Genomic DNA, 26,795 nt, shown 5'->3' with positions numbered 1-26,795 from the left:
AGAGAGAGGCCAAAGGATGAATGGGCTGCGGCAATAAACCTCTTGTCTGCGGGTAACCCCTCCGGAGCTAGGCAGTGGGGAAAGGCTGGCGCTGTGCGTGCTCTCCCACTCCTGGTGACAGAGGACTGGAGCTGCCAATCGAACGCCTAACAAAATAACCCCCACTGCAGCCTGAGGGCATCCTGGCTATCAGCTGACCAGGGTATGGCGCTTCATGGCCTCACACAAATAAACCTTCAGCAGCCAGGAATCAGACCGGGGCTCTGACCGAGGACAGTCCCTGCGACCGTGAAATCTGGAGGAGCCAGAAATGTCAGCGCTTCCGTGTCTTCGGTGCGGTGTGAAAGCGTCGTCCTCGCATATCCTCAGGGTGCCAGAGCCACTCCGCTCCTCCCGCCCAGGAGATACTCTTACCAGGGAGACCCATGGAAGCACTGACATTTGCAGGGCAAAAACGCCTCTCCTGCCACCTGCCTTGGCAAGAAAGGGCTGCTCGGCCGCAGCCGAGGGATGAAGCAAACAAACCTAAGCCAATTCCCCCCATGGCCGTCGCCCCTCAAATGCCTCACCTTCCGCCTCCTCGGCCATCTCCTCTTCGTTGCCGCTTGTCCCAGATACCTCCATCTCCTCGTCCTCTGCCGTGGGAGGGAAGGCAGCTTCTTCATTCTGAACGGCAGGGGCTTTCTTCTTCTTCCGCCTTGCGTTCCTTTCTTTCTCCTGCGGGAGAAGCAGTCAAGGGTCAAAGACTAACCCCTCGACAGTAACCAAAGGCAGAGTTCGGCCTGCAGGGCCAGTGCTTTCCCTGTATTCCTCAATGGGAAGGAGGAAACAGGCTACATAAAACACTGCGTATTCTTGGATTCTCTTTACCCCCTTATCACTGCTGGACCTTATTAGTGACCGCACTGCAGAAGGGCAGACTTCATAAAATGACAGAAAGAGCAACTTTAATCCCCAGGCAAGGGTTGTCTCTGAAATAAATCCTGAGAGTGAGGGGGGGGGGGGGGAGGAGGGAGTGAGAAAGAGGGGAAAATCACATTGATATGTATTTCTTAGATTCTGCCATCCTTACTTTGAGTGGTGCCTCACTCATTGGGACTACTTACGGAGTAATGCCCTACTCAGTGAGAGTTAGGGTGGACGCATCTGCTCTACAGTTGGCATACACGTGCAGAGTACCAGCCCTCCAAGGTTCCCAGAGAAACTTTTACTAATTGAGTGGCACGCCACCCTTAGGAGGCTGCTGGAGAGGGAGAGGCTCACAAGAAAACATTCGTCTTTGCACAATACCGCAGTGTAAGAGCAGGAAAGCATTGCAAACAATCACGTGATAAGATAAAACCGGTCTCCGTTTTCACAGTACAATTTTGAGCTTAAGACACCTAATTACAATCAAGAAGTTAGGCACCCAATTAATTCAAATTGAGGCCATGTTTAAAAATAAACTGGGCCTGTAATATCTATCACTGTATTATTAAGCCAATTTACAGATGACAAAACTTTAGTCAGCATCGTGGGTGTCTCCATTTTTTGGATGCCCAACTTGAGACACCTTAAAGGGACCTGATTTTCAGACACGCTTGGGCACCCATGTCTTGAAACGAAGTTAGTGGCCACTCTGAGTGCTCAGCACGCTGGAAAAAATCAGGTGCCAGGTGAGTTGAGCTGGACACCCAAATTTAGTAGATACTTTTGAAAAATTGTGCCCTGAGCGAGCAGCAGAGCAGTAAACAGAATCTGGGAGTTGAGATTCCTCGCCCTCTCTTCCTCCTCGAACCACAAAGCAATACCCTCTCGTCTCCTCTTTAAACACGTATCACACACACACACACTGCTACCTCCAATAAACTGTTTGGCCTGAATCAAGAGTCTCGTCTCTGCTAATGTTTCCTGGTGTCATTACGGAAATAAATATAACCAGTAGGAACATGCCCGTCACCTGCTGCTCCCTCCGCTCACCCCACTCAAATGACGTACTTAGAGCGTTTATTTAAATGGATGGAAAATGAAGGCTGCAGCAGCAATGCAAACTCTACCTTTGGATCTTGAGGTTGGGGGGGGGTCTGATACCTTCCCTCTTTCGCTATAAACTCAAAAACCGCTGGATAAACACCCCACAAACTGCTTTTGCTTGGCAACACTGCCGTTTGAACTGTTTTGTATCGAACTGGGCAGGAGAGGGTGGAAGTTACGTGATAGCCGAGGCATTACACATGGAACCAAAGAGCCCCCTGACCCGACCCACCCACTTCTGCGGTAACCCCATTCTTTCCACAATCTCCGCTCCCCCGGGAAGAACTTTGTCAGAGCTTCAACTTGTGCCAAGGGAACAATTCAATAATTGTATGTTATTGTCTGAAGAAGCAGCTTGTAGTTAGGGCTTCAGATAATGCTAATGTGATGACAAAGCTCTTGCGTTACTATGGCAAAGCCTTCTTCACCTTACTGCCTCGCTTACTCATGTGTCTGTGACTCAGCCGAGCTGACGAGTGGGATCTTATGCTGGGAAATTAGCTGGGAACAAGCCCCTGCATCAACACCAGACTTGGCTTTTACGTTTGTACTAAATGACAAGCAGCGGGATTTGGCCTATGCAGAGATGAACGCTCCGGCAGGCAGGCCTCTGGGGCTGCGAGAGACCCACTGCGTAGTGAAGTAACAAGGGTGAGATATTTAATGGAAGCAATTTGAATCCAGAAAGGAGAGCTGGTGGGGGGACATACCTAGTGACAGGCTCAAGCCGCATGCACAAATGTTCTGCTTTAAGGTTTCGGTTCTGGTCAAGGCACATCCAGCCAAATTCATCCCTGCTCTAAGTCCATCGCCTTGTAACTCCATCAAACGCAGCCCATCTGCTGTCATCATATACTTCGACTGAAAGCTCTTTAGGGGTAGGGGTGGCCTATCTTAACACCATGGGTTCCTAATCCCTGATGGCGATCCTAGCCACTACAAACGTATCATCTGACATTAGGTCAGTTCACATGGCAGCGAAAGTGGGGAGAAGAGAAGCTTAGGTCAAATTTAGCATTAAAGGCAAAATTTGGTTGTCCATAGACCGATGTGTTTGGACGGTGCCCAGCATAGTAGGTCTCCAAATCCAAGGGTGCTAGATACAAAGAATAAATAAATGAGAGGACGGTAAGGTGAAGCTCATATCTGCTGCAGGAATTAAATGCTTTTACGTGGCGTTCCATCCTTTCTTTGGTATGTAACTGAGTAGCTCTGGTCCCTTGGGCTCAGTTGGAGACCTGTTATCAGTACTTCAGTGGTTTTCATATCCATCCTATTCCTTGGTGCTCAACGAACAGTGTGTCCTATTAAAAGTGACTTGTTAGATTCATCCGAGAGGGCTTTTTCCCTTGGAACGTAGGGGATAGCTCGAGCAGGACTGCGCGGCAGTCTTTGGCTTACGCGCATCTATGTCAAAAGGGAAATAAACCAAACCCTGAACTTCTCCCACGGGAGGTTATTTCCTAGCACTCCGCAGTGCCTAGTGTGTCATTCCACTTCCTATGGGGAGAATGGCCAACCCAGGCACCTGAGGGGGCTGCAGTGGCTGGTTTCCAGCCAGCTCTATTCGGTTGGGTCCAAGTCTGGTGAGAATCAGCAGTTCTTCTCAACCTCCTCTCCAAGCTGTCTGGTGTTACTGGAGCCTTCCCCACTCTCTCTCCCTCCCCCACCACCCCCGGAACAACCCGGAGTAGCCAGGACACAACCTGCTAGTGTGACATCATTCTGGGCCATCTGCCCCACAGCCCGGACAACGGGATCACCACCTGACACTGAGCGAGCAGCCAAAGCGGCGTTAAAAAGCCCTGCTCCTGATACAGAACAGTCATCATATTTATGCCCCATCAGCAGCTGTCTCAGCCTTCCCTAAAAGCATGATGTCGGCACTCCCGAATTAGCATGGCAGGGTCATGCGTATTCCAGCACTAGGATCAGAAGTGGGGCTAAGGCCAACCGCGATGGAGTGTGTACCCCACACAGGCCCAGAAAGGGTGAATGGGGACCTGAGAGGCCAGTTGTGTTACCTGTTGGCACCTGGGGTAGAGGGAGAGAGCCAGGTTTAATTAGAGACCATGCCCAGCTGGGAAGGGGCTGGGTGGTAAGCAGGAAGTTTAGTGCAGAAGGGACAGATTCTGCAGTCAGGCTCTGGAATGAGAAAGGAGGAAGCCCAGGGATCCTGAGTGGGGAAGTCTGGCACGAGGACAGGAGAGAGACAAGAAGTGGAGTGGTGAGCCCTGATCAAAGGGCAGGTTTGGAGGACCAGGGAGGGAGCCTGGGGAGGTGCTCAGTGGAGGAACACCGCTGCAGAGAGGGAAGAGAGGCCACGGGTAGAATCTGGTTTGAGTTTGTATACTTTTGGTTTGGGATTTCTGTTAAGGGATCGAGGTGAAAACCCTGGGAGTCCTGGCCCCCGAGAAGGGGACAGAGACAGTAGAAAGCCCCGAGAGAAGGGTGTGAGGACCACAGGGCCCAGGGGTGGGGCCCGTTTTGTGAGGACCTTGGACCATTTTATGTTGGACGTTCCATTACCCCAGAAGGGTGGACTAAATCTGGCCAGCGGGCTGGGTCACAGGACGGTGCGCTCTAGCAGCGAACGCCAACCTCCGCCCAATACGATAACCCAGCGTCAGTCCTAGTCCTGCTCCAACTTCAATGGCCTTTGGGTCAGGTTCCATGTTAGCAGGGGGAGCGGTCCCCACAGGGCCCCACCTGCAGAGAGGAATCGTGGCCTCTGTTCCACAGCTGGGAGTCACAGCCCAGACACACACGGAAGGGGACAGCCCGCCTTTCAATAGGAAAAGGTGACTGGATGTGTCTCTTTCCCTCAGCCCACGGGATGAGCGAGTGAACGGGGTCCCCGGCCTACAGTGCCTCCAGGGCAGCAAAAAGAGCTCATTCCCCCCTTCCAAAGGGAAAGCAGAAGGTTGAGTAGGGCAGCTCTCTCCCGCTGGGATCAGCACCAGGATCCTGCCCGTCTAGGAGCTGTCCGGATTCTGAGGCAGCATCTAACAGGGAGCAGGCTCCGTCTTAATTGATCGCGGAAAGCGCATGGCTGGGTGCCCAGTGGACATCTTGCAAGGACTTGTAGGGACCCTTCAGTTTGATAGGTTAATATGAGCCATATCGTTCCCTGGCCTCAGGCAAGTCCAGCACAAGCGGCAGACACCCACTCGGGGAGAGAGATTCTGAGCTCCGACGGCTCAGGGAAAGAGCAACTTGAAAGAACATTCCGTATCACAATGCCCCATTTTCCCCTTGACTGCTGTGGTTGATGAAACAAGAGATCAGCGCGCAGAAGGTCAGGACTAACCGAGGCTGAAGCCAAGAACAGCTCTCAGGTGCTCGCAACAGAACTGAGCCAAAACGCCCAGAGGCAGAGACTTAGAATGAGGCTTAAAGGTGGCGTGACTCAACCCTAATCAGAGGCACCGACCCCTCTGATGTGTTTCTTGGGCTGGGACCCCGCCCAATGGGGTGGCTGTCAACATACAGCTGCAGGTGTGTATTTTCAGGGGTGGGGCTGTTAAATATGAGGTCCCCCTCCCCCCACTTATCTGGTCCTGTCTTAATCCAATACTGCCAGGAGGGTTCTCCTCCAGTCACAAGCCAGTGAAAGAGGGATGTCTGGGAGTCTTCACAGCTCTGCTGAAAGGCAGACAGGGCTACACAGCGCTTCCCTGAGCTCCCAGTATACAAAGTCCGTCTCTCAACAGCTCTCCAGGTGAGGTTTCTTTTCTGTAACAAAAGGACAGCCCTTAAAGTTCAAACCCCAAGCCCGGCATGAGTGGAGAAGCTGTGGAAGCCCATGGGCCATCCATGCCCCAGAAAAACAGGATGGAGCTGCCATGGTCCTGCTTTCTGACTGCAGCTCGAATGGCTTTACTGGGCCGTGGGGAGGTGCCCTGGGGCGCAGAACAGGCTGGCAGATTCCCTTTTTGGGTATGTCTACACTGCGTCCGGGAGCCAGCCTCCCAGCCCGGGGCTTGCACTAGCATTGTGGCTCGGGCTCTCAAGTGTGTGGAGGGAAAGGGGGCTTGACAGCCCAAGCCACAGTGGCTACACAGTTATTTTTTGCATGCTAATGGGAGCCCCACTAGCATAAGTCTATCAGCCGGGCTCTGAGGCTCCCTTTATAGAGGCAAGACTCCAAGCTGCGCCCTCGTAACCCACGGGCACCGGCAAATCCGGGGTGTGACTGAAAGTCCGGCATGCATGCCCACCGATCCGAGAGCAGTACCTGAAAATCACCAGCCGCAGGCCAACGCACCCATTGTGCACGAGTGCAGACTACAGCTGTGCTAGCCACAGCAAACTGGGGACACAGGGCTCTGTGCAAACCATTGCTGTGGTCCTGGTTTGCACAGGGCTCATGTTCCTTGGGCCGTGCTTTAGGTTCTACATTTGAATGAACCCTCAGACTTAACCTGAAGATCACTTGGAGCTACCGAGTTTCATTGGGATGAAACCATCCGGAAGAGTGCATTTCATCTGGCTGTAATTCAAAACCACGCACTGGCACAGGCTAAACCATACACCGACTCAGGTTTGCCCAAAACTGAGCTCTGGTTCACTTGAAGGTTTTTAGAGACCTCAGCAAAGCTGGGCTGAGATCTGAGTTTGTAACAAAACCCTTATTCTACCCATCCTAGCAACAGGGCTACAAACCATAAACAAGTTACATTTGAGAAATTAACAAGCGTTACTCACTGAGTTTAAACTCCTTAAATTAAATAAACATTCTAGCAAAACTGGGAATGCAGAGCCTATCCGTTCCCTTGTACGTTATCTGCAGGGAGATCAGTAATAGCTGCTGACATCCAGGTCATGGAATAAGCTAGAGACTTCACTGCAAAATTACCTGATGACATATTGGCCTGACCTCTGACTGCTTCCACTGAGAGGGCGGTCAAAGCGGACTATTTTGCATGCCCAGATTCTATACAGGAAACGATCAGGAGGTTTGGTTTATTTGTGAATATATTTAGGAGTTAGGAAGGAAAGTCTGTGGAAATTCATTCTCAGTTGTTCTTTTATTTTATTCAGTTTTATGGCATCTGCTGTTGCCTAAAACAATAGAACCCAATAAATAACAGCTGAGCTTTCATTGTTCTTATACAAAACCTAAATTCCACAGCCCCCAGCGCTTAAAAGACTAGATGATGATGATGATGATCTAAACTGCACGCGCTAGTGAACAATATGAATGGGGGAGAAAAGGATGAGGGAAAAACTGGTTCTGCAGAAAAACACCCATGCAATTTCTGAAATATTAGGAAGCAGAGTAAATTAATATACTCAGCTCCGATTCTATTACTGAGTTCAGCGATCTTACTTCCGATTCTCCCAAGGAACGAACACTAGATCTTTATAATATAAAGCTCTATTCGGAGAGGTTGTGTGTCTGTGTGAGTGTTTCATCCCATTCTTTAGGTAGGTGTTTTTGTTGTTTTCTTTGTACCGTTTGTTGGTTTTGTTTCTAACACAATTCAGTGAAACATAGGAACACAGCAGTATCTCTCAGCTTGGAGAAATGATCAAAAGAATCACCACTGCCCGCTCTACTTCTTGTTCCTACAGAGTGACTAGGATATTCAATTCCTGCCTGAGTCACTGAGTGTTTTCTTGTCTTTTTATTCGCACTGTAATAGCTTGCTGGAGAGATTCCTGTATTGAACATTGTCCCTTTCCTTTCCAAAGCACTCCTTGGGGGGTTACGCCATGTGAATTCTATTAGCCAGGAAGCTCGGAACCCCAGGGTCCTCTGCAAATGAAATTATAATTATAATACTTAGCAGATCTGTAGTGGCGTGTTGCATCTTCAGAGTGCTTGGCAAGCGCCAATTAATTCATTCCCTGGACTTTGCGAGGGAAGAAAGTATTATCATCCCCTTTCTACCACAGGGAAACTGATGCACAGAAAGGTTAAGTGATTTGCCCCAGGCCATGGAAGGAATCAAAATGTCTGTCAGGATTCGAACTCCTGTCATTAGGCCACTGGACTATGCTTGTCCCTGGATATCCCAATGATTGTTCTGGGAATCAACCTCCTTCCTTCTAATAGCGTTAAAACGGGATGACAACCTTGTGGGGTTTGGTTTTTGTTGTTTGTTTGTGGTCAGTTTGCCATTCATTTCTTTATACTCGGTGCTTGAGCTACCATGGGACATGAGGTAGTGGAAGACTGCACTGGAAATGAACAGCATTACTGGGTCCACTTCTGATCTTCGTGACACTGGGGTAAACTGGTACAACTCCACTGGCGTCAATGAATTCACACAGCTGTAACTGGGATCACAATCTGGCTACGCATCATAATACACAATGGCTATTCCCTCCTTTCTATCTCCTTTTTTCTCACTGAGTAGCACGTGTGCATCCGAGACCTGGTCATTGTGTTCCACAGGAGCCCCCGACCTAGCCAGAAAATACCAAGGGCCGAAGGACAAATGCCCCCTTTCTCATTATAAGCCGTCAGCTGAAGCCTGGGCTCTGTGATTTTCACCCAGTAAATTCTCAGGGAAGAAAAACTTCCCTTTGGACTTGGGAACGTCAGAAGCTGTTTCACTGTTTGCCGGGAAATATCTGTGGTGCTTGGAGCGGGCTGCGGCGGGCTGCTTACCATTTTTAGTTTGTGCTGCTGTAGGATCTCGTCCAGGTTCTGTCTTTTCTTGTAGTTGAAATAGAAGTTTTTGCACTGCGACACAGTCTTGGAGCCCACCATCCTGGCAATGGCCGACCAGTTCCGCCCATGTTCAAGGAGACCTGCAACCAGGAAAATAAAATCAGAGGTGGCGAAACGAGAGAAACGCTCACAAGGGTGGCACGGTGCACAAAGGCTGGGTCACTCCCCAGGGACAAACCAAACTCTGCTGGGACGATATGGTCACCAGCACCCGTCCGTGAGACTTCCGTGGCCAAGAGGATGAGCGAGAGGCTCCTGTTTTTCTTTCCAGCTGAAAAGCATTAGACCCAGCAGTCTCGGGGAATAAAGCGCCTGTAGCTGCATCTACCAACAACGCTGACAGCTCTGTGGGTCTGAGGCCAGATCGCACCATTATGGCATGTTGGGGGCAGCACAGTCACAGCACCCCACAAGGGAGTGACAAGAAGCCAGTTGCTCTACCCCTTCAGAAGATGAAAGCATGTACCCTCCTCCCTGATGGCTGCAGTTATGCCTGGTCCCTACTCGGGGGGCTAACGGGGATGGAGAAAGGCTCTTTGCACCCTCCACTCTCTGAGAGCTGGAGCCCACAGGCTCGGATGGGCTGGATGCACACGCAGAGACGGCCAGGAGGGGCCCAAACAAAGGAGCCAAGACATAAGTGCAGCGATGTATTCACCCAGGCAACTCCACTGCTGGAAGGAGGAGCGTTGGGGGGGCGGGGGGGGGGGAAATCAGTGCTAATCATGGGCTCACATGCAGAAGCTTTTCAGGTCAGGCATCAAGCCAGGGTCTGACAACTGCAGGCAGATGGAGCAGCACCAGGATGCACGAATGGAGGATAGTAGTTGGGACTAGGGGGGGCATAGAGGTAGGAAGGAGCTAATCATCAGCCAAGGTATTTCCATGGCCCCCATTATCATCGTATCTAAACCCCTCCCCATTATTAATGTATTTATCCTCCCCACACTCCTGTGAGACCAGGTAGTGCTATTACCCCCAATTTACAGAAGGGGAAACTGAGGCATGGAGTGACCAAGTGACATACCTAAAGTCACACAAGGAGTTCCTGGTGGAGCAGGGAACTGAACCCAGGTCTCCTGATTCCCCAGCTATTGCCCTAACCACTGGACCACCCTTCCTCTATGCAATGCTACCGCATGGCTCTGCTTCATACACACGCTATATGCAATAGACACGAGTCCAGTCAGTACAATACAGAGGAATGTTCACACACAGAAACATGCCTGCCACAGGCACTGTGGAGAGAGACATGCTAACGCTGCCACTAGAAGCCAGTGGAACCAAGGAGGGAGAAACCTGGGTAGTGAAAGATCTAGAAACCTGGGGCACTGCCAAAGATTTAGTTACACGTCTGGCACTGGGAGGAGGCCAAACATAGGGAAATTACCAGCCTCCCCTTGGAATGCAAAGGCCAGCTGCGCTCACAGTGTATAAAGGTGTGGGAAGCGAGAGAATCCACCCCAGCTTGAGGTGGGGGTGCCAGGGGCCATTCACTTAATGAGTGCCCTGCAGCCCGAGCAGACCATCACAGCCCCTGGTGGCCACTGTATTGCCCCCTGGGACTGTGCAGGTTGCCAGGGCAGCAGGCAGGCCAGTGCGGCTGAACCAGGATGCTACCCTCTTACAAGTCTGTGTCCTTCCCACATGCTGGATTGCCTGTCTGGGGACTTCGTTTGCCCGACGGCCTCAAAGCTGCATCTAGCTGACAGCTCTGTATCGGGGCGTGTGGCCCCTTTAAGGTTTCCCCTGCCTGCATGTAAATAAGCCAGCTTAACCCCGCTCCTCCCTCTGACCCACTGAGAGGTCCATAAGGCCCTGGCGCCTCCCCCACTGCCAGGCTGGGCTGGGGCTGGCCTGCTAGGGAGCTGCCATCCGGTTGCCCGCAAGCCCTGGGGATGAGACATGTTGCACAGGTCCAGCAGGCTCCCACTCAGGTGGGACTGTGACCGGCCGGCCCTTGCGTCGGTCCATGTTCCTTTGCCTTTTGCCTGCCGCTTGCCACGTTCTTTCTAACCCGCTTGGCGAAGAGGGGCTATCGCAAGCCCCATGAAAAGCACCATTTTAAGGACACGCGAAGCACCCAAAATGAACGGGCAAAAGCGGTCTTGTCCATTGTGCCTGGCCCCTTCGGCACAGAGCCTCTGCCACCATGCTGGGGTTCTCTTGGTGCAAAGAGTGCCACCGACACAGACCCTCCTGCAGCACCGGAGGGTCTTCCCTGAAGGTCCCCCATCCCCGTACAGGTCAGGCCTTAGCCTGCTTAGCCTGAGAGCCCTGACGAGATCAAAGGCAGAGTCCGCGTTCATGGTACAGGGAAGCCCCTGGCTTGTCCTTAGGACCCGCGCAATAATTCCCTTTAAAAGTGCTCTAGCAACGAACAAAGGAACCAACTAACAACGGCTTTGTTTATGCGTAGGGCCTACTCTAAAAAGGCTGCATTGGTTCTGTGAATCCCAAGGTTGACAAATAAAACATCCGAAGGGATAAACTCTAGCGCCAGCGCACACAGCTCAAGCAGCAGTGCCCCCCTGGGATCAGAGCAAGGGCTGGGAGAGCAGGAATTGGCACCCCGGGTCCGGGCAGGCGCGTGAGCTGTGTAGCTGCAGAGCCAACAGTCCCAGCTTTAAATACCCCCAGAGGGCTGGGGCACAGGGAGCACTGGGGGTGTAATGATCCCCAAATGCCAGGCAGCAGAAGCACACCAGCTCCATGGCAGACAAGGGCCCTACACCGGCTAGGAGAGAGGGGTGTGGGATTTGCCCCAAAGAGATGCCAACCAGTACCCGGGCCAAACGGCCCTCGGATAAACACCCATCCGGCTCCGGGTGAACCCAAGGCCAGCCAGGAATGACGAGTGAAAGTTCCCATATCCTGCACCCTCGACTACGCTGCATGTAACAGACCTGCCAGGCACAGCAGAGCGCGGGCAACAGAAGAGTCGGGTTTGAGCTTTAGCTCTACAATTCCCAACGTTGATCCATTTAAAGCCACGACCTCGGCTTTCGGCTGCTGCTTTCGACGGGGACTTCTCAAATCCATCTTGCCACCAACCTTGAGAGACACTAGCCAGCGAGATCCTTCCCCCCCCAGGGATGGCTAAACACGGCCGGGGAAAGCAGGCCGGCCCCATGCACTGTGATTCATCATCGCTTCCAGAACGAACAAATGAATCAATCCATTCAATCTTTGCTACTCGGAGGGCTTAATACCCAGGGTAACAGACCGGGCCGGAATTGTAAGCTACATCTCGGGCAAGGGCCTTGAATAGTAACAATGGTTCCTGCCTCCACAACAGGCACACTCTCTGTACGATTGTGTTGTCCTCCGAGACGACTGTGCTGCACGGTACGGGGCAGCAGGGTGTGCTAATTGCAATGGCTGTTACTGTGCCAGGGAGGGTCTCACCCCAAGGTCCGTCTGTGCCCACTCTATTTCCAAGTGCAGCTTGACCGTGTCTTGCTGCACGTAAGAAGTCTCTCGGCTGCCCTTTCACTCGTCAGGTGCGCTGCGCCCAGCGGTGTTGCAGGGCCGCTTCCCAATCACAAGGCTGTGCTGAAGCCTGTTCAATTTAAAGTCACCCGCTCCAGTGGCCCCACGAGGCCCAGCTCCTTCGGAAGCTCGGCGCCCTTCCCCTCGCCTGCTGGGGACAGCGTGCGGTGTGCCCGGGCTTCACACAGGCAAATGGCGCGGGCCTGGAGGCAAGCATCTAGCCGGCAGGAGGGGAGCCGCGCAGGTGTCTGTGTCTATCTCAGGAGGAGGTGGCTGCATGTTTCCAAAGCAGAGACCGACCTTCCCCCTGCAGGATCAAACCGGTGCGTACAGACGCCCTTATCTTCGCAGGCAAGAGAACAAAACAGCAACACCTGCTTCCCAAAACTATAATTATCTGTACTCTCAGGGCGGCAGCAGCCAGCAGCTGCCCTGGATCTGGCTGGTGAACAGGCCACTCGCCAGGCACCACCAGTGCTCTGCTGAGCAACGTCAGTGTTCCCTCCCTCCCCCCACGGACTCTTCACTGCCCCCTCCCCCTCTATCACACAAGCCTGCCACACGCAGATCTGTCTCTCACAAAACGCACACACTCATTTCGCACCAAAACTGAAACTCTGACTAACCAGCCGACCGGATCTTAATCAGCCCTGTGTTGACTGGCGAGGAGGAGATGATAGGTGTGTGCACAAGTGTGCACACGCGCACACGCTCGCTCGCCCCATCCTTAACGTTCACCCCAGAAGCTCAGCATTTCGTTACTGCCCTATGGCTGTACTTACATTCTCCGAGTCTAGCTTCACCTGCCAGAAAATCTGCTCCGAGCATGCGGCAGGCAGAGCAGAATAAACAGGGAGAGCACTTCTTCAAAGCCCTGCGCGGCACAGCCGTTTGTTACCAAGCGCCGGGAGTTCTTGACTCACATCCTCCCCGCTCATTTTGTTTTCACTCCCTCGCAGCAGCCAAAGAAAGGGAAGGAAGGAGAAAAAAAAAAGCTGGTTCTTTAAATCCTGGGGGCTCCGGCACTTAGGAGCCCTGGGCAGCAAGGGAAGCTACTGCGCGGTAACTTAAAACCAGGTCTTAAAAGCAGGAGGCGCCTGACCCTGACGCAAGAAGTTGCCTTGAACACATGCTCCGTCCTCAGTGCTCTCTGCCCCACTGGGGCTGGCGAGAGGCACCCTGGGCACTCCTCGGGCTCAGCTCCTCGGAGCTTTCCAACGGTCTGGAGCGGCGTTTGTTAAGGTGGACTGAAGTTGCTTTGCCCCCCCCCCGCACTCTCCCCCGTCTCACCTCCTCACTCAGCAGCCCAGGGGTACGGGGAGGAGAGTCTGTGCAGTTTCAAGAGATGCCCAATGCTGCCAAAAAAAAAAAAAAAAAAAAAAAAAGGCAAAGCAGTCGAGCGCGCTGCAGCTTCCCTCCTGCCGGCTGTGGGCCGGGAGGAGATCGGTGCCGTGGGTGTGCGGTGGAGCAGCAAACGAGCTCTAATCTTTTCCTCTGGCTGACCCAGAGGCTCGGTTTGTCTGAATGTGACCTCTAGACAGAGCATTAATAACGAGCGTGGCACTGACCCAAGCTGACAAGGGGTGCGGCCAACTTGGCACCCACTTCCTTTCTCTCTCTCACTTTCTGTCTCGCGCTCTCTCTCTCTCTCATCTGAATGTCAACAGCAGGGGGAGTGAGCCAAGAAAACAAAGCTTTGCTTAATAGTTTCCTCTGCTCTGAAATGAATCAAAGGGGCTTTTCTTTGAGGAGGTGCGAGCCCGATTCGACTTCTACTGAACCGGGCTGGACCTTCCCCACACGTCTCCCCTCTGCCTTGGTTTTCAACCGAAGGTCACTACCATCTGGCAAGGTCAGAGGGCTCCCGGGAGAGGAGGCAGAGAAAACAAACAGAGCGCAGAGATAACACTGGACCAACAAGTGGTCGGATAACTTCAGCCCGTTCCAAGGGCAGGGGAGACAGGGACAGGCAGACACACCCCAAGCGTGCCGGCTGCGCGGTGAGCCCTTGCAGATGGGATTGGCCAGGGCGTGGGGGTGGGGACAGTCTCCTCCCCGGTCTGTGGAAACTGAGGCGGGAGCGCCTGAGAAAGGAAGACAGGAAGGAAGAGGAGTGTGCAGACCCGCGAGAACACTTTAAAGCGCATTCGGTTTCTGGAGCGTGAGAGACTGAGAGGAAAGCAGTGTTGCGGGGAGCGTGGCTTTCATTCAAGCTCTCCACAGTCACAGCCTTTTTCGATTATTTCTCCCCTGGCTCTCCAGCATGGCTGCCCTCGCCCCACCCAGGTCTCGCCTCGCAGAACGACGCATGAGCGAGCCCACAAAAGGGTCCCTTGACGGGCTCTCAACTGGATTAACAGATCAAGGTTACACTTAAAAAAATGATCTCATCCCAAAGGTGCTACACTACCTAGTGCGACACCCCTCCCAAGACCCCTCTGATCCCTTCTCCCTTCACATTCTCCTTTAACCATTTCCTACAGCTGATGGAGACCGTCCCGGGTTTGCAAGCACAGCAGCCTGCCCTGTGAGCCTGGCAGCCGAGGGGATGGAGTGTTACTGGGAAGGGGATGGGATTCTCCGACCACGGCCAGCATTACAGAGGCAGTGCGTACAGAACTGAAGTTTAAGCCATCCCCTCCAAAAGCGGTCTGAAAGGTACACAAGTTTGGACACTGTGCTCTGAAAAACTATGCTCCACCACAAGCCAAACTAACCTGCAGATCATGGGTGTGACTGTATATAACGTTATTAGCCCCATTTTGCAGGTAGGGAAACTGAGGCCCCATTTTGCAGGTAGGGAAACTGAGGCACAAAGCAAGTCCCAAGGTCCCAGAGCACATCAGTGGCAGAGCCTGGAACAGAACACAGGACTCCCGGTTCCAGGCCAATGAGAGTAGCAGGGACTTCTCCGCGCAGCACTCAGCAAACGTATGCCATGGCAGTTCATCCAAGGGTGTTTACGGTAAACGCCAGCTCTCGCTAGCGGTGACCTGCGCCGTCTGCGCCACTCTTCCTCAGAAACCAGCCTGGGGATCCAGATTGTTCCAACGAGCTTCTGGCTCCTGCTAAGTCTGTCAGTTGAAGCGTCCGGAAGATGTTCTGCTGCTGCGAGGGAGACTTGCAACGAAACTCTCTCCATCCTCACAACAGAATCTCCCGGCCCTTGCTAAGAGGGGGTGCTCACAGCCGGGGGGATGGGGTGACTTTTGCAGCCGCTGTGTGATCTCACTGCACGGCGCAGTGCCGCAAACCAAGCGGGTCTGACACAGTTTGCTGCAGATTCCCCTGGCTGCAATGGCCAAGGAGTTCCCCTTTAGTGTGGTCTCCCTCTTCTCCTCTTGACAACAGCTTGCAGGAGATTGGCCCATGTTAACCCCCGGTCTCCCCTTATTGGGGGGCCCTCTGGGACATCAGCCACGTTAATGCTTCACCGTGTTTTCTATTAACCCTCCACATCTTCCCCTGACCCAAGTTAGCCTCCTTGTTACACGGCAGTAGCAGCCCATCAGTGCGCGAGAGTCCCTGGTGATTCGGCTACATCGGCCTACTCCATTCGCTTCAGTCACAGAACTCTAGAGCGGCCCACTCCACCACTGGTAGGATTTACGTCTTCCTCCCACTGAACTCTGACCTCACTGCCCTCTCCGGGCCACTCGTCCCCTGAGGCCCGGCTGAGGGAAAGGCAGTGTCCATCTCCGAGCCTTTAGCAGGAGCCAGTTTTCCCTCCGACGTCCACAATCCAAGAGGGACTTTTACCGTCTTTTGGGGAAAACGTGGCTCCTCCTCGCCAGGGCTCCTCCCAAAGAACGGAGGCAGCGCGAAGCAGCCGCTAGAGCGCAATCTGGCTGTTTCATCACCTGGTTGAGGTGCTATTCCTGCTCCCTTACTGTTAAAGGAAAAATCTGTTCAAAACTCAACCGTAGGCGGGAAATTACAGTCATTACCAACCCGCTCCCCTGACAGGCCTTTGTATTTCATGTGCTGACGCTCCCTGAGCAGACCCTGGGGTTTCTCTGCTACCTAGCGAAGAAACACGACGCACGCCGTGACAGAGAGACCAGTGTGATACAGAGAGCAGCTCCGCAGGCCACCGCCACCCCACTCGGACTGCTACAGAACTGCGGGCAAAGAGAATGCCGGGACAAACCACAACGGGGCCTGATCGTCCCCTGGATTGTAGGCAAGCACGGAGCCAGGGCCCAACTCTGCGGCCTGCCCGTTACCGTAACTGGCTGAACCAACCTCTCCCACCTGAACCTGCTTCTGGACTGATGGATGTGAGCATCAGTGCCCGGGCCCCACCTCTAATCAAGGATTAGGAGACTGAAAGCTACAGGAGCATTACAAAAGAGATGGTGGGGGAGGGGAGATCCCTCGCCTCTTAAGGGTCAGCTATGCAGATGCTAACACAGGAAGCTAACAAATTCTAGCGCCCCCTCAGCCCCGTTCGTGTGTTAGGCTGGAGCGGGGACCACAGCAGTGCAAGCTGTCTGCCACTTCCTGCCCCAGGCCACCCGGCCCCAGAAGTGCATGAGGCTACCCTGGGACTAGGCAGGGCCAGGCTATGCTCTTGCTCAATTTGCTGCTTTGCAGAGGCAAGGGATCCCCTGGAGCGAATCTGGCCCCCGTATCTGATTTTGCCCCCGATACCTGGCGATGCTCCCCTGCCAGCACAAGGGTTCGACCTGTCCAGGAGAATCACCTAACGCTGTATGTGCTCATTTCCACTGCTCTTACCCCTGTACCTTCCTGTCATAGAATCATAGGACTGGAAGGGACCTCGAGAGGTCATCTAGTCCAGTCCCTGCACTCATGGCAGGACTAAGTATTATCTGGACCATCCCTGACAGATGTTTGTCTAACCTGCTCTTAAAAATCCCCAATGATGGAGATGTCCTAGTACCCACGCCTGCCTCTCGGCTAGCCCACAGCACTCATGGAAGGGGGAGTGAGCCGAAGACTAGATAGGCTGACACCCAGCTTCTCTTTCCGAGGTTTATTTCAATCAGCAGGTTTTTACACTGGAACGGAGCAAGCGTGGGTGATTGCATGTGTGGCGGTGAGGGGTTCTCTCTGCAGCAGGGGACATACCCTGTGCCTTTGCAGTGTTACACTGCCGCTTACTCTGCATCCAACCTGACAGCCCCTTGCAAGAGCACAAGGTTTTAGTGCTAGGAAGGGGCAACAGAGCAGAAATCTGGACATTTTGCACATACACACACACGCACGCAATGAAGTGCATTTCCACACACATGCAGGCTAAGCAAAAGGCGGCTAAGAAGCAGAAGGCGGCTAAGAAGAAGGCTTCATGTGGACCCCTGTTTAATTCATTTAATATCAATGTGTGTGCTAGTTTACTAGTAAAAAGGCTGGTGTTTCTAACTGCCAGCCCTGAAAACTCAGCCTGGCTATCTGAGAATCAAGTGGGGGTCACTTCCCTTCTTGTGCATCATCACCTGAGCTAAAGGTGCTGCAGGCCAAACAACACCTGTGCAGCCACCTACTGTCCTCAGAGCATGCCCTCACCTGTGTCAATCCACTGCTTTCCATGTGTTTGCACAGGAGCGGATGATGCACAAAGTAGGACAGACCCCTTAGCCCTAGGCTTGCAGAGCCAGCACAGTTCACAGTACTGAAAAATGGCCAAAGCTTATTTTTGTCACTGAAGTCAGCAGATCTGAGCCTCTGTGATGCACAGGGAGGAAAAGCTGGTGAGTAAGAAGGTGCCAGCATTACGTAGTTCCTTTTCAAAGTAAAACCACATGTTAAAGCTTTGGGGAAAGCCCTGAGCTGCATCTAGAATGGTTACTAGCTCTTCGATAAATCCCCTGAATCTAGCAGCTAGCCAAGCATTCCCAGGTCCGGGGCATGAGAGCACGGGCAAGGATAAACCATCCTGCAGTGAAAACTCGATCAGGTCCAAGCTGGGGCTGAAGCTCCACTCTCTACCCACCACCTAGTCCAAAAGCAAGTGTGGTAACTCCTGGAGCAACTACAGCTAATCAAAACCGCCTGCTTGTACCTTTGAATCACAGTCACAATGGAAGAGGCCGATGATATCAGAACACACGGCACCATAATTATATCAATCGCTGTACGTTTTGGCAGACTATTGAATCAAAGTTTACTACAAAATAAAAGTGTCGTTAAACAAGAACTTTACCCTTACAAGGTTCTCGTTCCCCTAGTTAACTTTAATAATATGGTATTCTCCACAGTTGTCTCACCCTATATCCATAATACCTCCTTCCCTTACTTAAAATCTCTCCGTTCAGCATCGCTATGCAAGTGCTGTTGAATATGCTCACTCAGATTGCAACCTGGAGAGATTATTCAACTACCCTGCTTTACTACCCCAAACCAAGGTCCTTGGCATACGTGCTGCGGGGTTTGACCCTTACAGCCATCAGCTGGAAGGATCAGACTGGGACTGACTGCTGAGGTTCGTTTTGAACATTCAGAATGCCAACTGGCTGCAGGCTAAAAAAATAATCCAGGACCAAGCTTTGGAAGTGCCAGTTAGAGTGAATTCGAACTCGCTGGGTGCACACAGCAGGAAAATGCCTTGTGAAGGTGGCTGGGGCCTGGCAAGATGGGAATTTAGCTTCTCTGCAGACACCTGTGATGGAAACCTCGCTATTTCTCAGATCAGTGCGTGGGGGAAACATCAATTCAAATGGCCAGAGGGTCGGGGGAGACCAAACCCCACACTCCCATGGGCTGATCCAACCCTGCGTAGGCTGGAGCGCTGCCTGCTGCCTTTCTATACAAATTGGGCAGATGTTGGGGCTACTGGATGCCCCCTCCCCACAGTTCCATCCTCCACGCTGGCTTAGGTGGGTGGCTACCAAGACTGCTCCTTTTAGCACAGCCCCACCATGCGGCCTAAATGGCTCTTCTACCGTCAAATCGGAAAGAGGGGGCTGCTTAAAGTGACCCTTGCAGCAGAAATCCACTGACCGGCAGCTGCTAATCTCAGCAGCTGGAGCTCAGCCAGGCAGCCTGACTGAAGTCTATCGAGTAAGTGACGAGCCTAGAGAGAGTAACGCTTGGCCGTACACAAGACTGGCCCAGGGGTTTATAGAGGGTCAGAATGGCTCAAATGAGAACACGCCAAACCTATTGGTGTATTCGTATTAGAAATAAACTCAGTCCAGGATACTGCAGGCACGTGAGAAGCCAGAGACTATGCTCCATGTGCCTCCTACAGGTGCTTTCCCCCCAACTGAGCTAACACCTGCCAGCAGGTCTGGCTAAGTTTGCTGTCCCCAAATGAAGCTCGTTTCCATTTGAAGCCGCACGTCTACACTACTCACAGGCCAGAAGAGCGGGAGCAAGCTGAGCAGGATGCACTTGGCACTGGCTGGGAACTCAACCGCAGATCAACAGGACATGACTTCGGAAAAAATTAAACAGCAGAAATCTTGGCACAGGAGCCCGACAAACGAGGGGGAAGTGGCAAGGGGAGCCTGCTACACTCAGCACATTTACACAACGGTCTCAGCGACGGGCTCTCTCGGCCACAGGATGCAAAACAAACCTCCTCCGGCCAGCAGCCTCGCCCCGGTTAAAGGGACAGCTCTGTCTCAGCATTCAGCAGGAGAATCCCCATCTGCAATTGCGATTCAGGGGCCTGGGGGCTCTTGGTTGATGATGTAGCAGTGGCAGTCGCTTTACAAACAACAGTGCATCCTCTAAAGGAGGCAGCAGAGATCGGAAACTCTGACTTGCCATTAGTGGGCTATTGCAATTGTGCAGTTATGGGCCCGGGGGGTTATCTTCTACTCTTTTGACACACGGGAATCCCCCTGCATGGGCATCAGGGTACATGCCTTTTACCAGTGTGGGGACACGTGTGAACCACGAACACACAGAAAGTGACCCCAAATTCAGGGTCAGGAAGGAATTTTCCCCCAGGTCAGACTGGCAAGGACCGTAGGGGCGGAGGGTTGCCTTCCTCTGCATGGATCATGGATTATCTGCTGGGCATATCTCACTAACACAATTTCCTGCCACTGCAGGGACCTTGGGCACTGGGCACCTTGGTCCCTCCAGTTTTCTGCCTGTGGCACACAATAGTTTAGTCTCCTTAGGCTACAATACTCTGCTTTAATTCTGGTTGTTGGACTTGGTGTGGAAGTGGGTGGTGTTTGCTGGCCTGTGATATGCAGGTGGTCAGACTAGATGATCCCTTCTAGTCTTCAACTCCGTGACACAGAGCTAAACCCCAGCTATCTAGCCCAGACCTGCAAACCACCAACTGCTCTCCCAGTTCGACATCGACACGAATTCTGGCCATGCAGCCGTCTCCTGCAGTGACCTCACTCCAGCAATGCGACAACACCTTGTCCTTCCATGACACAAATCAATCGCACATGATTCCTGGAGCAAGCACTGACAAAATCCCCAAACTTGCTGCCAACCTTGTAGCTTGTTACCAAAACAAACACAAAAGCACTTTTCTCAGACTATACAGGTCCTCGTTCCTGCTCGCCTAAATCAAGCATAAATCAGGAGTCACTCCACTGAAGTCAATGGTTTTACACAGTGGGTGAAAGCAGTGTAAAGAAGAGTAGAATCAGGACCCCAAGATTCAGTGTGGTAACACACCCACACTGTCTCTGCTGGGCGCGTACCATCTAACACCATGGACTGGCTTCCTTTCCAGACCAACAGGACTGGCAGATGGAGAAAAAAAATTGTATTGTGTATTACCTTTTTTGGCCGTTTCCATTTCTTCCTCTGTCCAGCGAGAACTTTCATTCATCTCCAAAGAAGCTGAAAAATAAACAGACAGAACCAAGCGGTCATGGCGAGAGGGATTTGAACGTACGAAACACAGCAACTGAGCCAGAAAATCTCAGGAGGGTTACTGGCGCCCAAATGCCAGCCACTCCGATCAGAATACACTGGACATGGATAGCGCCTTTCATCTGAGCATCCCAAAGTGCTTCACAAGCCTCCGTGCCAGGCCCAATATCACCGAGCCAGCATAGTATCCGTCACACCGATGGAAGGTCTGAGTGGAAGGTAGCTTTGGGCTGGGAAAACGAAGCTAGCCTCCCTTAGGGAACCTGCGCTTTGCCAATGATATGTTGGTCCCACTCGCCCTTGTCCCGCAGAAAAAAGGTGTGACGTAGTTACTGATTTTATTCTAATTGTGTGGAGAGGTGTCGTCGCCGGGGGTGACAAGAGCTGAGAACTCAGACCGGCTGCAGGGCCGTGGTCATCTCAACGATACTGATCAACCCCCAGGGAGCGGAGAGTCAGTAGGGGGAGCCAGTCGGTAGCAAATCTGATGCACTTAGAGAGATGTTTCAGAGTAGCAGCCGTGTTAGTCTGTATCCGCAAAAATAACAGGAGTACTTGTGGCACCTTAGAGACTAACAAATTTATTAGAGCATAAGCTTTCGTGGGCTACAACCCACTTCTTCGGATGCATATTCACTCTATATGCATCCGAAGAAGTGGGTTGTAGCCCACGAAAGCTTATGCTCTAATAAATTTGTTAGTCTCTAAGGTGCCACAAGTACTCCTGTTATTTTTTAGAGAGATGGTGCAATACCCAGGCGATCAGAGATTTCCAGAGACTGCATGCAGCACCTTGGGCTACATCGGATTCACTTTCACACCCGACAAGAGCCTTGGAGCAACAGCGAATCTCAGGAGGCCTGGATGCAACTGTGCCCTCCAACCAGCACAGTAAGAGATGGGTGCCGGTTATGCCCACGATTCACTTATATTCCCCACCCCCATGCTCCATGTGGGCCTGAGTAATGTATTCACTGGCAGCCTGACACACGTGAGCAAACCCTACAACAACAAACTACTATGTGAGTCAGAGACAGAAAACCCCCAGTAAGCAAACAGATTTCCATTTCAGCTGCCAACAGGCAGAGCATTATTTCAACACCGAGGAGAGAGGTTTTGACCATGTCCTTTTAAAATGGAAACTAGGCCGACAGGCTAGGTTAAAGGACAGTGGTGGGGAGGAGAAGCAGCATCTCCGAGAAGCTTGTAAAGGCTCTAGGGCTCTGGAGGGGGAAGAGTACAGCTCTGATGCCCACAACCTGTTAAGTACCAGGGCCTGGGAGTGAGAAAAATGCATCTCCTTCACAGCTGACTGCACCAGATTGCAGGTGTCGCCTCGTGGAAGTCACCGCAGGTCATTTCCTCCATTAGAAATATAGTCCCCACAGAGATCCAGCCAGCACATGTTAGCTCAGCTGGTAGAAGAAATCAATACCTAGGAATTTTCTTTCCCCCCTCCATGGGCAAATTCAGGGCTTCAAGATTTATTTGCTTTAAGTATCCCAAACACACTTGACTAGGCATTTAATTGAGTTTTAATAAGATTGTCAGTGTATGTTAAATAAATGTCAGATAAATGGCCTATTGGGTTTGATTAATGATATTTATTGAGGTTGAGCAGTTACGTAACAGATGTCTACTGGGAGCTGCAGCGTGCTGCAGCTAAACCACAGTATGGGGGTTTGGGTTTGTTTTTTAATGTTCAATGGGACTTTAACATGCAGTAACTGTCTTCGCCAACCTACATTAAATCACTACTGGGGAGACACAAAGTGTAACTGATTGCTTCGGCATGCCAGTGACATCAGCCCATTTCCTTTGGTCACTTTACTATTGTCAGCTGGCTTTTCTCCCCGCTTGTGATTCCACTGGAGACCTCTGGAGGAAACATGCTACCTAAATGACTGGGCTTATTCCCTACCGCTACTGGCACAATGCCTAAGCACCCCAAACAGGGCCCAGGGCCCCCCCGTGCTAGCACTATACACACACAGACAGTCACTGCACTGGAGAGCTCAGTCAAGGGTTTAGACAATACTCAGCCGGTGAATCAACAGACACATTTGCAGACCTAATTTATACTAATAAAGACACTGCTTTCAGTAAGGAAATTCTCCAATAGACAGGTATGGATCAATGTTTCTTTAGTATTTGCTATAGGGAATCAGGCAAATACTGCAGTCAGTGTATCGAAGACAGCCGTGGATAGTTCCCAAGGGAAACCATCTTTTTGTCAGTCATAGAAGGAAGGGAAAGATAGACACCATCTACCATTGCCTGGATATGGCACGTTTCAACACTTACAAGCCCCCATGTGGCTGGCAGTGGAAGCTATCACCTTTGTATGGATCTCAGCTGCATGCAGGATCCTTGTCTCCCGTCATTCCAAACTAAGGGTTACGCTAGCCGTCTGTCCATGAGTTTTAGGGTGAGATCAGTTTGACTTCTCTCTCTTATTTCTGACAACACCACGGGCACCGCCCTGCCAGCCTGAGATGCCCTCAAGTCTCAGGAAACATAATGGCACTTTCAGGATGTTCCGGGGTTGTTGTATTGGGTCCTCCTTTGAAATCACTGCACACGTGTTTGCACGGCGGGGAGGTTGGCTGAAATGGGGCAGGGAATCAGAGCTGCGTCCAACAGGCAAGTAAAGTCCCAAGCGCAGACAGCGTGGGACAGAAAGCAATAGGGGTAAGGGATGTGCTAAGGATCTCCTACTCTGGAAGAAATATGGAATCACAGGCTATAGGTAGAGAGTTGTCCCAGCCTTCCCCTCACCGAGCCATCATGTGTGGTGCCCACAAAGGCAAGGAAGGGGAAGCCTGGCTTTCCAACACCACGGTCACTGCAACAAGCTGCATCAGAGCCGTCGCCCATCCCTACTGCTTCTGAGACCAGGCACCCCACAAATTGGAGGGAGCGGGGGCCAGGGCAGGGAGCGAGTGACGCCAAGCGAGGCCCCCGGGCAGGTGCAGCGCACTGTGTCTCTGCTGGCTGTGGAGCTCTCAAGGACAGTCTGAGCCTGCCTCAGGGCACATGGTGAAACACTCCGCCAGCCAGACTCCCAAGGATGGCCTCGCACTCAATAGCCACCGGCCATACAGAGAGGCCTGCATGAAGATCTGCACGGCTTTGCTGAAAATGGCACAATTCCCTTTGCCTTCCTTCGGGGCTTTCCAGCTGAGGTTCCACGTGACGCAAACCTCACCTGGTGAGACACAGGCCTGGCCCTCTGAGATGCCTCCTGTCCAGCTGGATGAATTCCACTGGGTAATCCTGAGGTGCTGGTGAAACATCGCTCCCACTCCTCAGGACAGGAGGAATTTTAAAGAGCCTGGGCTGTAGGACAGGATTATCATCCTCCATGTCCAGATAGAGAAACTGAGGCACGGTGACGTGTCCCAGGCTGCCCAATGAATCAGTGACAAAACAGAGGCGAAACCCAGCAGCCTTTGTTCCCAGGGCCTTCCCTCCACCCAGCTGGACTGATACAAACCCCTCCTCCCCACCTTGGGTTACGGAGGCTTTGTGCCCAGCAGATACGTACCCAGCTCTGTGTTCTGCTGAGGAGCGGCTGCCTCCTCGTGGTTGGCCTCGTTAGCCATGGAACGGGTGATGCGGCCTTTGCGCCTGCCCTGACTGTTGGCGGTTTTACGCCCTTTGGAAGCGACGGCTTCTTTCTCGTCGTTATCCTCCCCGGACGTGTCGTCATTCTTCTCCCTGCAAGAGCGGGGAAATCACTGGGTGATGGGATATATTTTGGGAGTTTGCAACGAGGGCACTTTGCCTGACTTTGGGTGGGTTGGGCTTTTTTTTTTTTTTGTGCAGATGGTTGCAGTTCCAAGAGTGTGCAGAGACCTGACAGAGACAGGTTTAACGCTTGGGCCATTCAAATTTATCATCGCCTCCTCCTCGTTTATCTTCTTGAAAGGGACCTGCTGGTAAATGTTTAGGCAGCCTGGATATAATGAAGCCAGATGTTCTCCTAAGCCAAGTATTAAGCCCATTACAGATAGCTAGCAGTCTGCCTGCCAACCTTTCCCAGCAACAAATCCGGCGTTCCCTGCTAAGCCAGGCGGTGCCAAGCACGGTTATAAAGCTGGTCGAATCCCTTGAGCTGGAAGATCTCACATCGACAGCAACACCGCTAAAGGTGAAGCTCTATGCTCCGCTGCATCCTGAGTTCTGCTTTGACTCTAGGAGGCTCAGCGATATCTTGCAACAATAAAACAAACCCTGGTATCAAAGCTGCTTCATGGACTGATCGGCTTTATAAAGCAAGTCAGTGATTTCCATCTAGGCTCTCCAGGGATGCGGGGGAAGAGGAGAAATCTATAAACGAATAGACTCGCTCCTTTGCTAGCAGCAGGTTTAGCCTGCTCTGTGCTAGGAGAAGAGAGGGGTACACACAGCACATCCAAGGTAACCTGCAAAAGGATCACCCAATACTGGGATCAGAGCCCAGATTCTGCTGGATGCACTTCAAAGCATTGACCACTCTCCTCCCCCCCTCCCAGTGCGGTTCTCCTTAAGGAGGGAGCATTGAGATGATGCATTCCCAGCCCAGTGCACACTATGATCCCTAGGGGCGAGGAGCGGAGAGAAAGGAGAAAACTTGCTTACTTTGTCAGTTCTTCTTTGTCGTTTTCTGCTTCCTGTTTGTCTTCCTCCTTCTCTGCCTCCTTCTCCTTTTCTTTCTCTTTTTCATCCTTCTCCTCTTGGCTGCTACGGGGCATCTGCTGCTGCTGCTGCTGCTGCTGCAAAACAAGGGACAATAAAAAAAAAAAAAACTGTTGAGGCGGATAAATCTTAGCACCTGGACTAAACCAAACAAGCGCATTTAAACAATGCTGAAGGGGCTGACCGAGAGGGGAAACGAACAAAGTGCTGCTTGAGCCACGGGGTGGACATCTGCAGTCAAGGGGCAGGCAGGGCTGCTGCAGGCCAGCGGGTCAGAAAGCTTAATGCAGAGATCAGAGCCCATTTTGGGTCTGTGCTTGGGGACCTGATCCAACTCCCATTAAGGTGAATGGAAAGGCTCCCACTGGCTACAGAAGCGACGAGGCTGCAGAGGCTACAAACGACGCAACCCGTTTCAGGGCAAGTGACGCAATGAATACTGCGCAGGAGAAGTGAACCTGACCCCCCGATCACCTGGAGGAGACTCGGCACAGCTTGACAGACACTTCATTTAGAAGCCGTTACTCCCATCTGCCCCAAACACTGCTGGGTGTGAGGCACCCACCTGTCTTTACCCTCCTTTAAGAGAGTTTGTGCAGGCGCCCATCAAAACTCTATCGGCACCGCCCCCCTCCCAGGCATTTCATGTTACCAAACGGGAGCTTTTGTAAAATGATAATGATGCTGGATTCCATTTTGCAGCTGCAGGAAGACAGCAGGGGGGAGGCCCGATTCCTCAGACCTCCTTCTGGCTAGCATCAAATGAAAGGAATTCCACAGAGACGTAGAAATTAGAGACGGAAATGATTTATTAAGCCATGCAGCTCCCCAGCTAATACAGGACTGTTTCCTATAGTAAATCCACTGGGGCTTGGCCAGCGCAGCTTCCCTGGGGAAAGGATTCCACAGGCTGAAAGGAAGAAATCTCAAACTGAATTGATCCGCAGAAGGGCTGATCCCGGATGACCTGTGCGTCCTGCTTGCAGCTGCTAGGAAGGTGCTTTATGGCAGAGGTGTGCGATTTGATAGCACACTCCAGCATTGCCCGTGAACACAGATCTCCCATGCACCAGCGTTCTGCGCCAAGTGAACTCTTGTGCCCCAAAGGGTTAGT

At 52.2% G+C, this 26,795-nt stretch overlaps 1 protein-coding gene across 1 annotated transcript in view; it reads right to left on the bottom strand.

The window, feature by feature from the left end:
• The window catches only part of NCOR2 (nuclear receptor corepressor 2), a 290,178-nt gene that overhangs the window by 75,403 nt on the left and 187,980 nt on the right, over nucleotides 1-26,795 (bottom strand). The window contains exons 14-18 of the mRNA XM_065417750.1: nucleotides 25,625-25,758; nucleotides 24,549-24,721; nucleotides 20,906-20,968; nucleotides 8,633-8,775; nucleotides 570-717 (exon numbers count right to left, since the gene is read on the bottom strand). Of these exons, the coding sequence (XP_065273822.1) occupies nucleotides 570-717; nucleotides 8,633-8,775; nucleotides 20,906-20,968; nucleotides 24,549-24,721; nucleotides 25,625-25,758 (661 nt within the window). The remainder of the gene's footprint in view (nucleotides 1-569; nucleotides 718-8,632; nucleotides 8,776-20,905; nucleotides 20,969-24,548; nucleotides 24,722-25,624; nucleotides 25,759-26,795) is intronic.

Source organism: Emys orbicularis, chromosome 16, assembly GCF_028017835.1.
Source record: "Emys orbicularis isolate rEmyOrb1 chromosome 16, rEmyOrb1.hap1, whole genome shotgun sequence".
NCBI lineage: Eukaryota > Metazoa > Chordata > Testudines > Emydidae > Emys > Emys orbicularis.
This window is presented reverse-complemented; position numbering and strand designations above follow the sequence as displayed.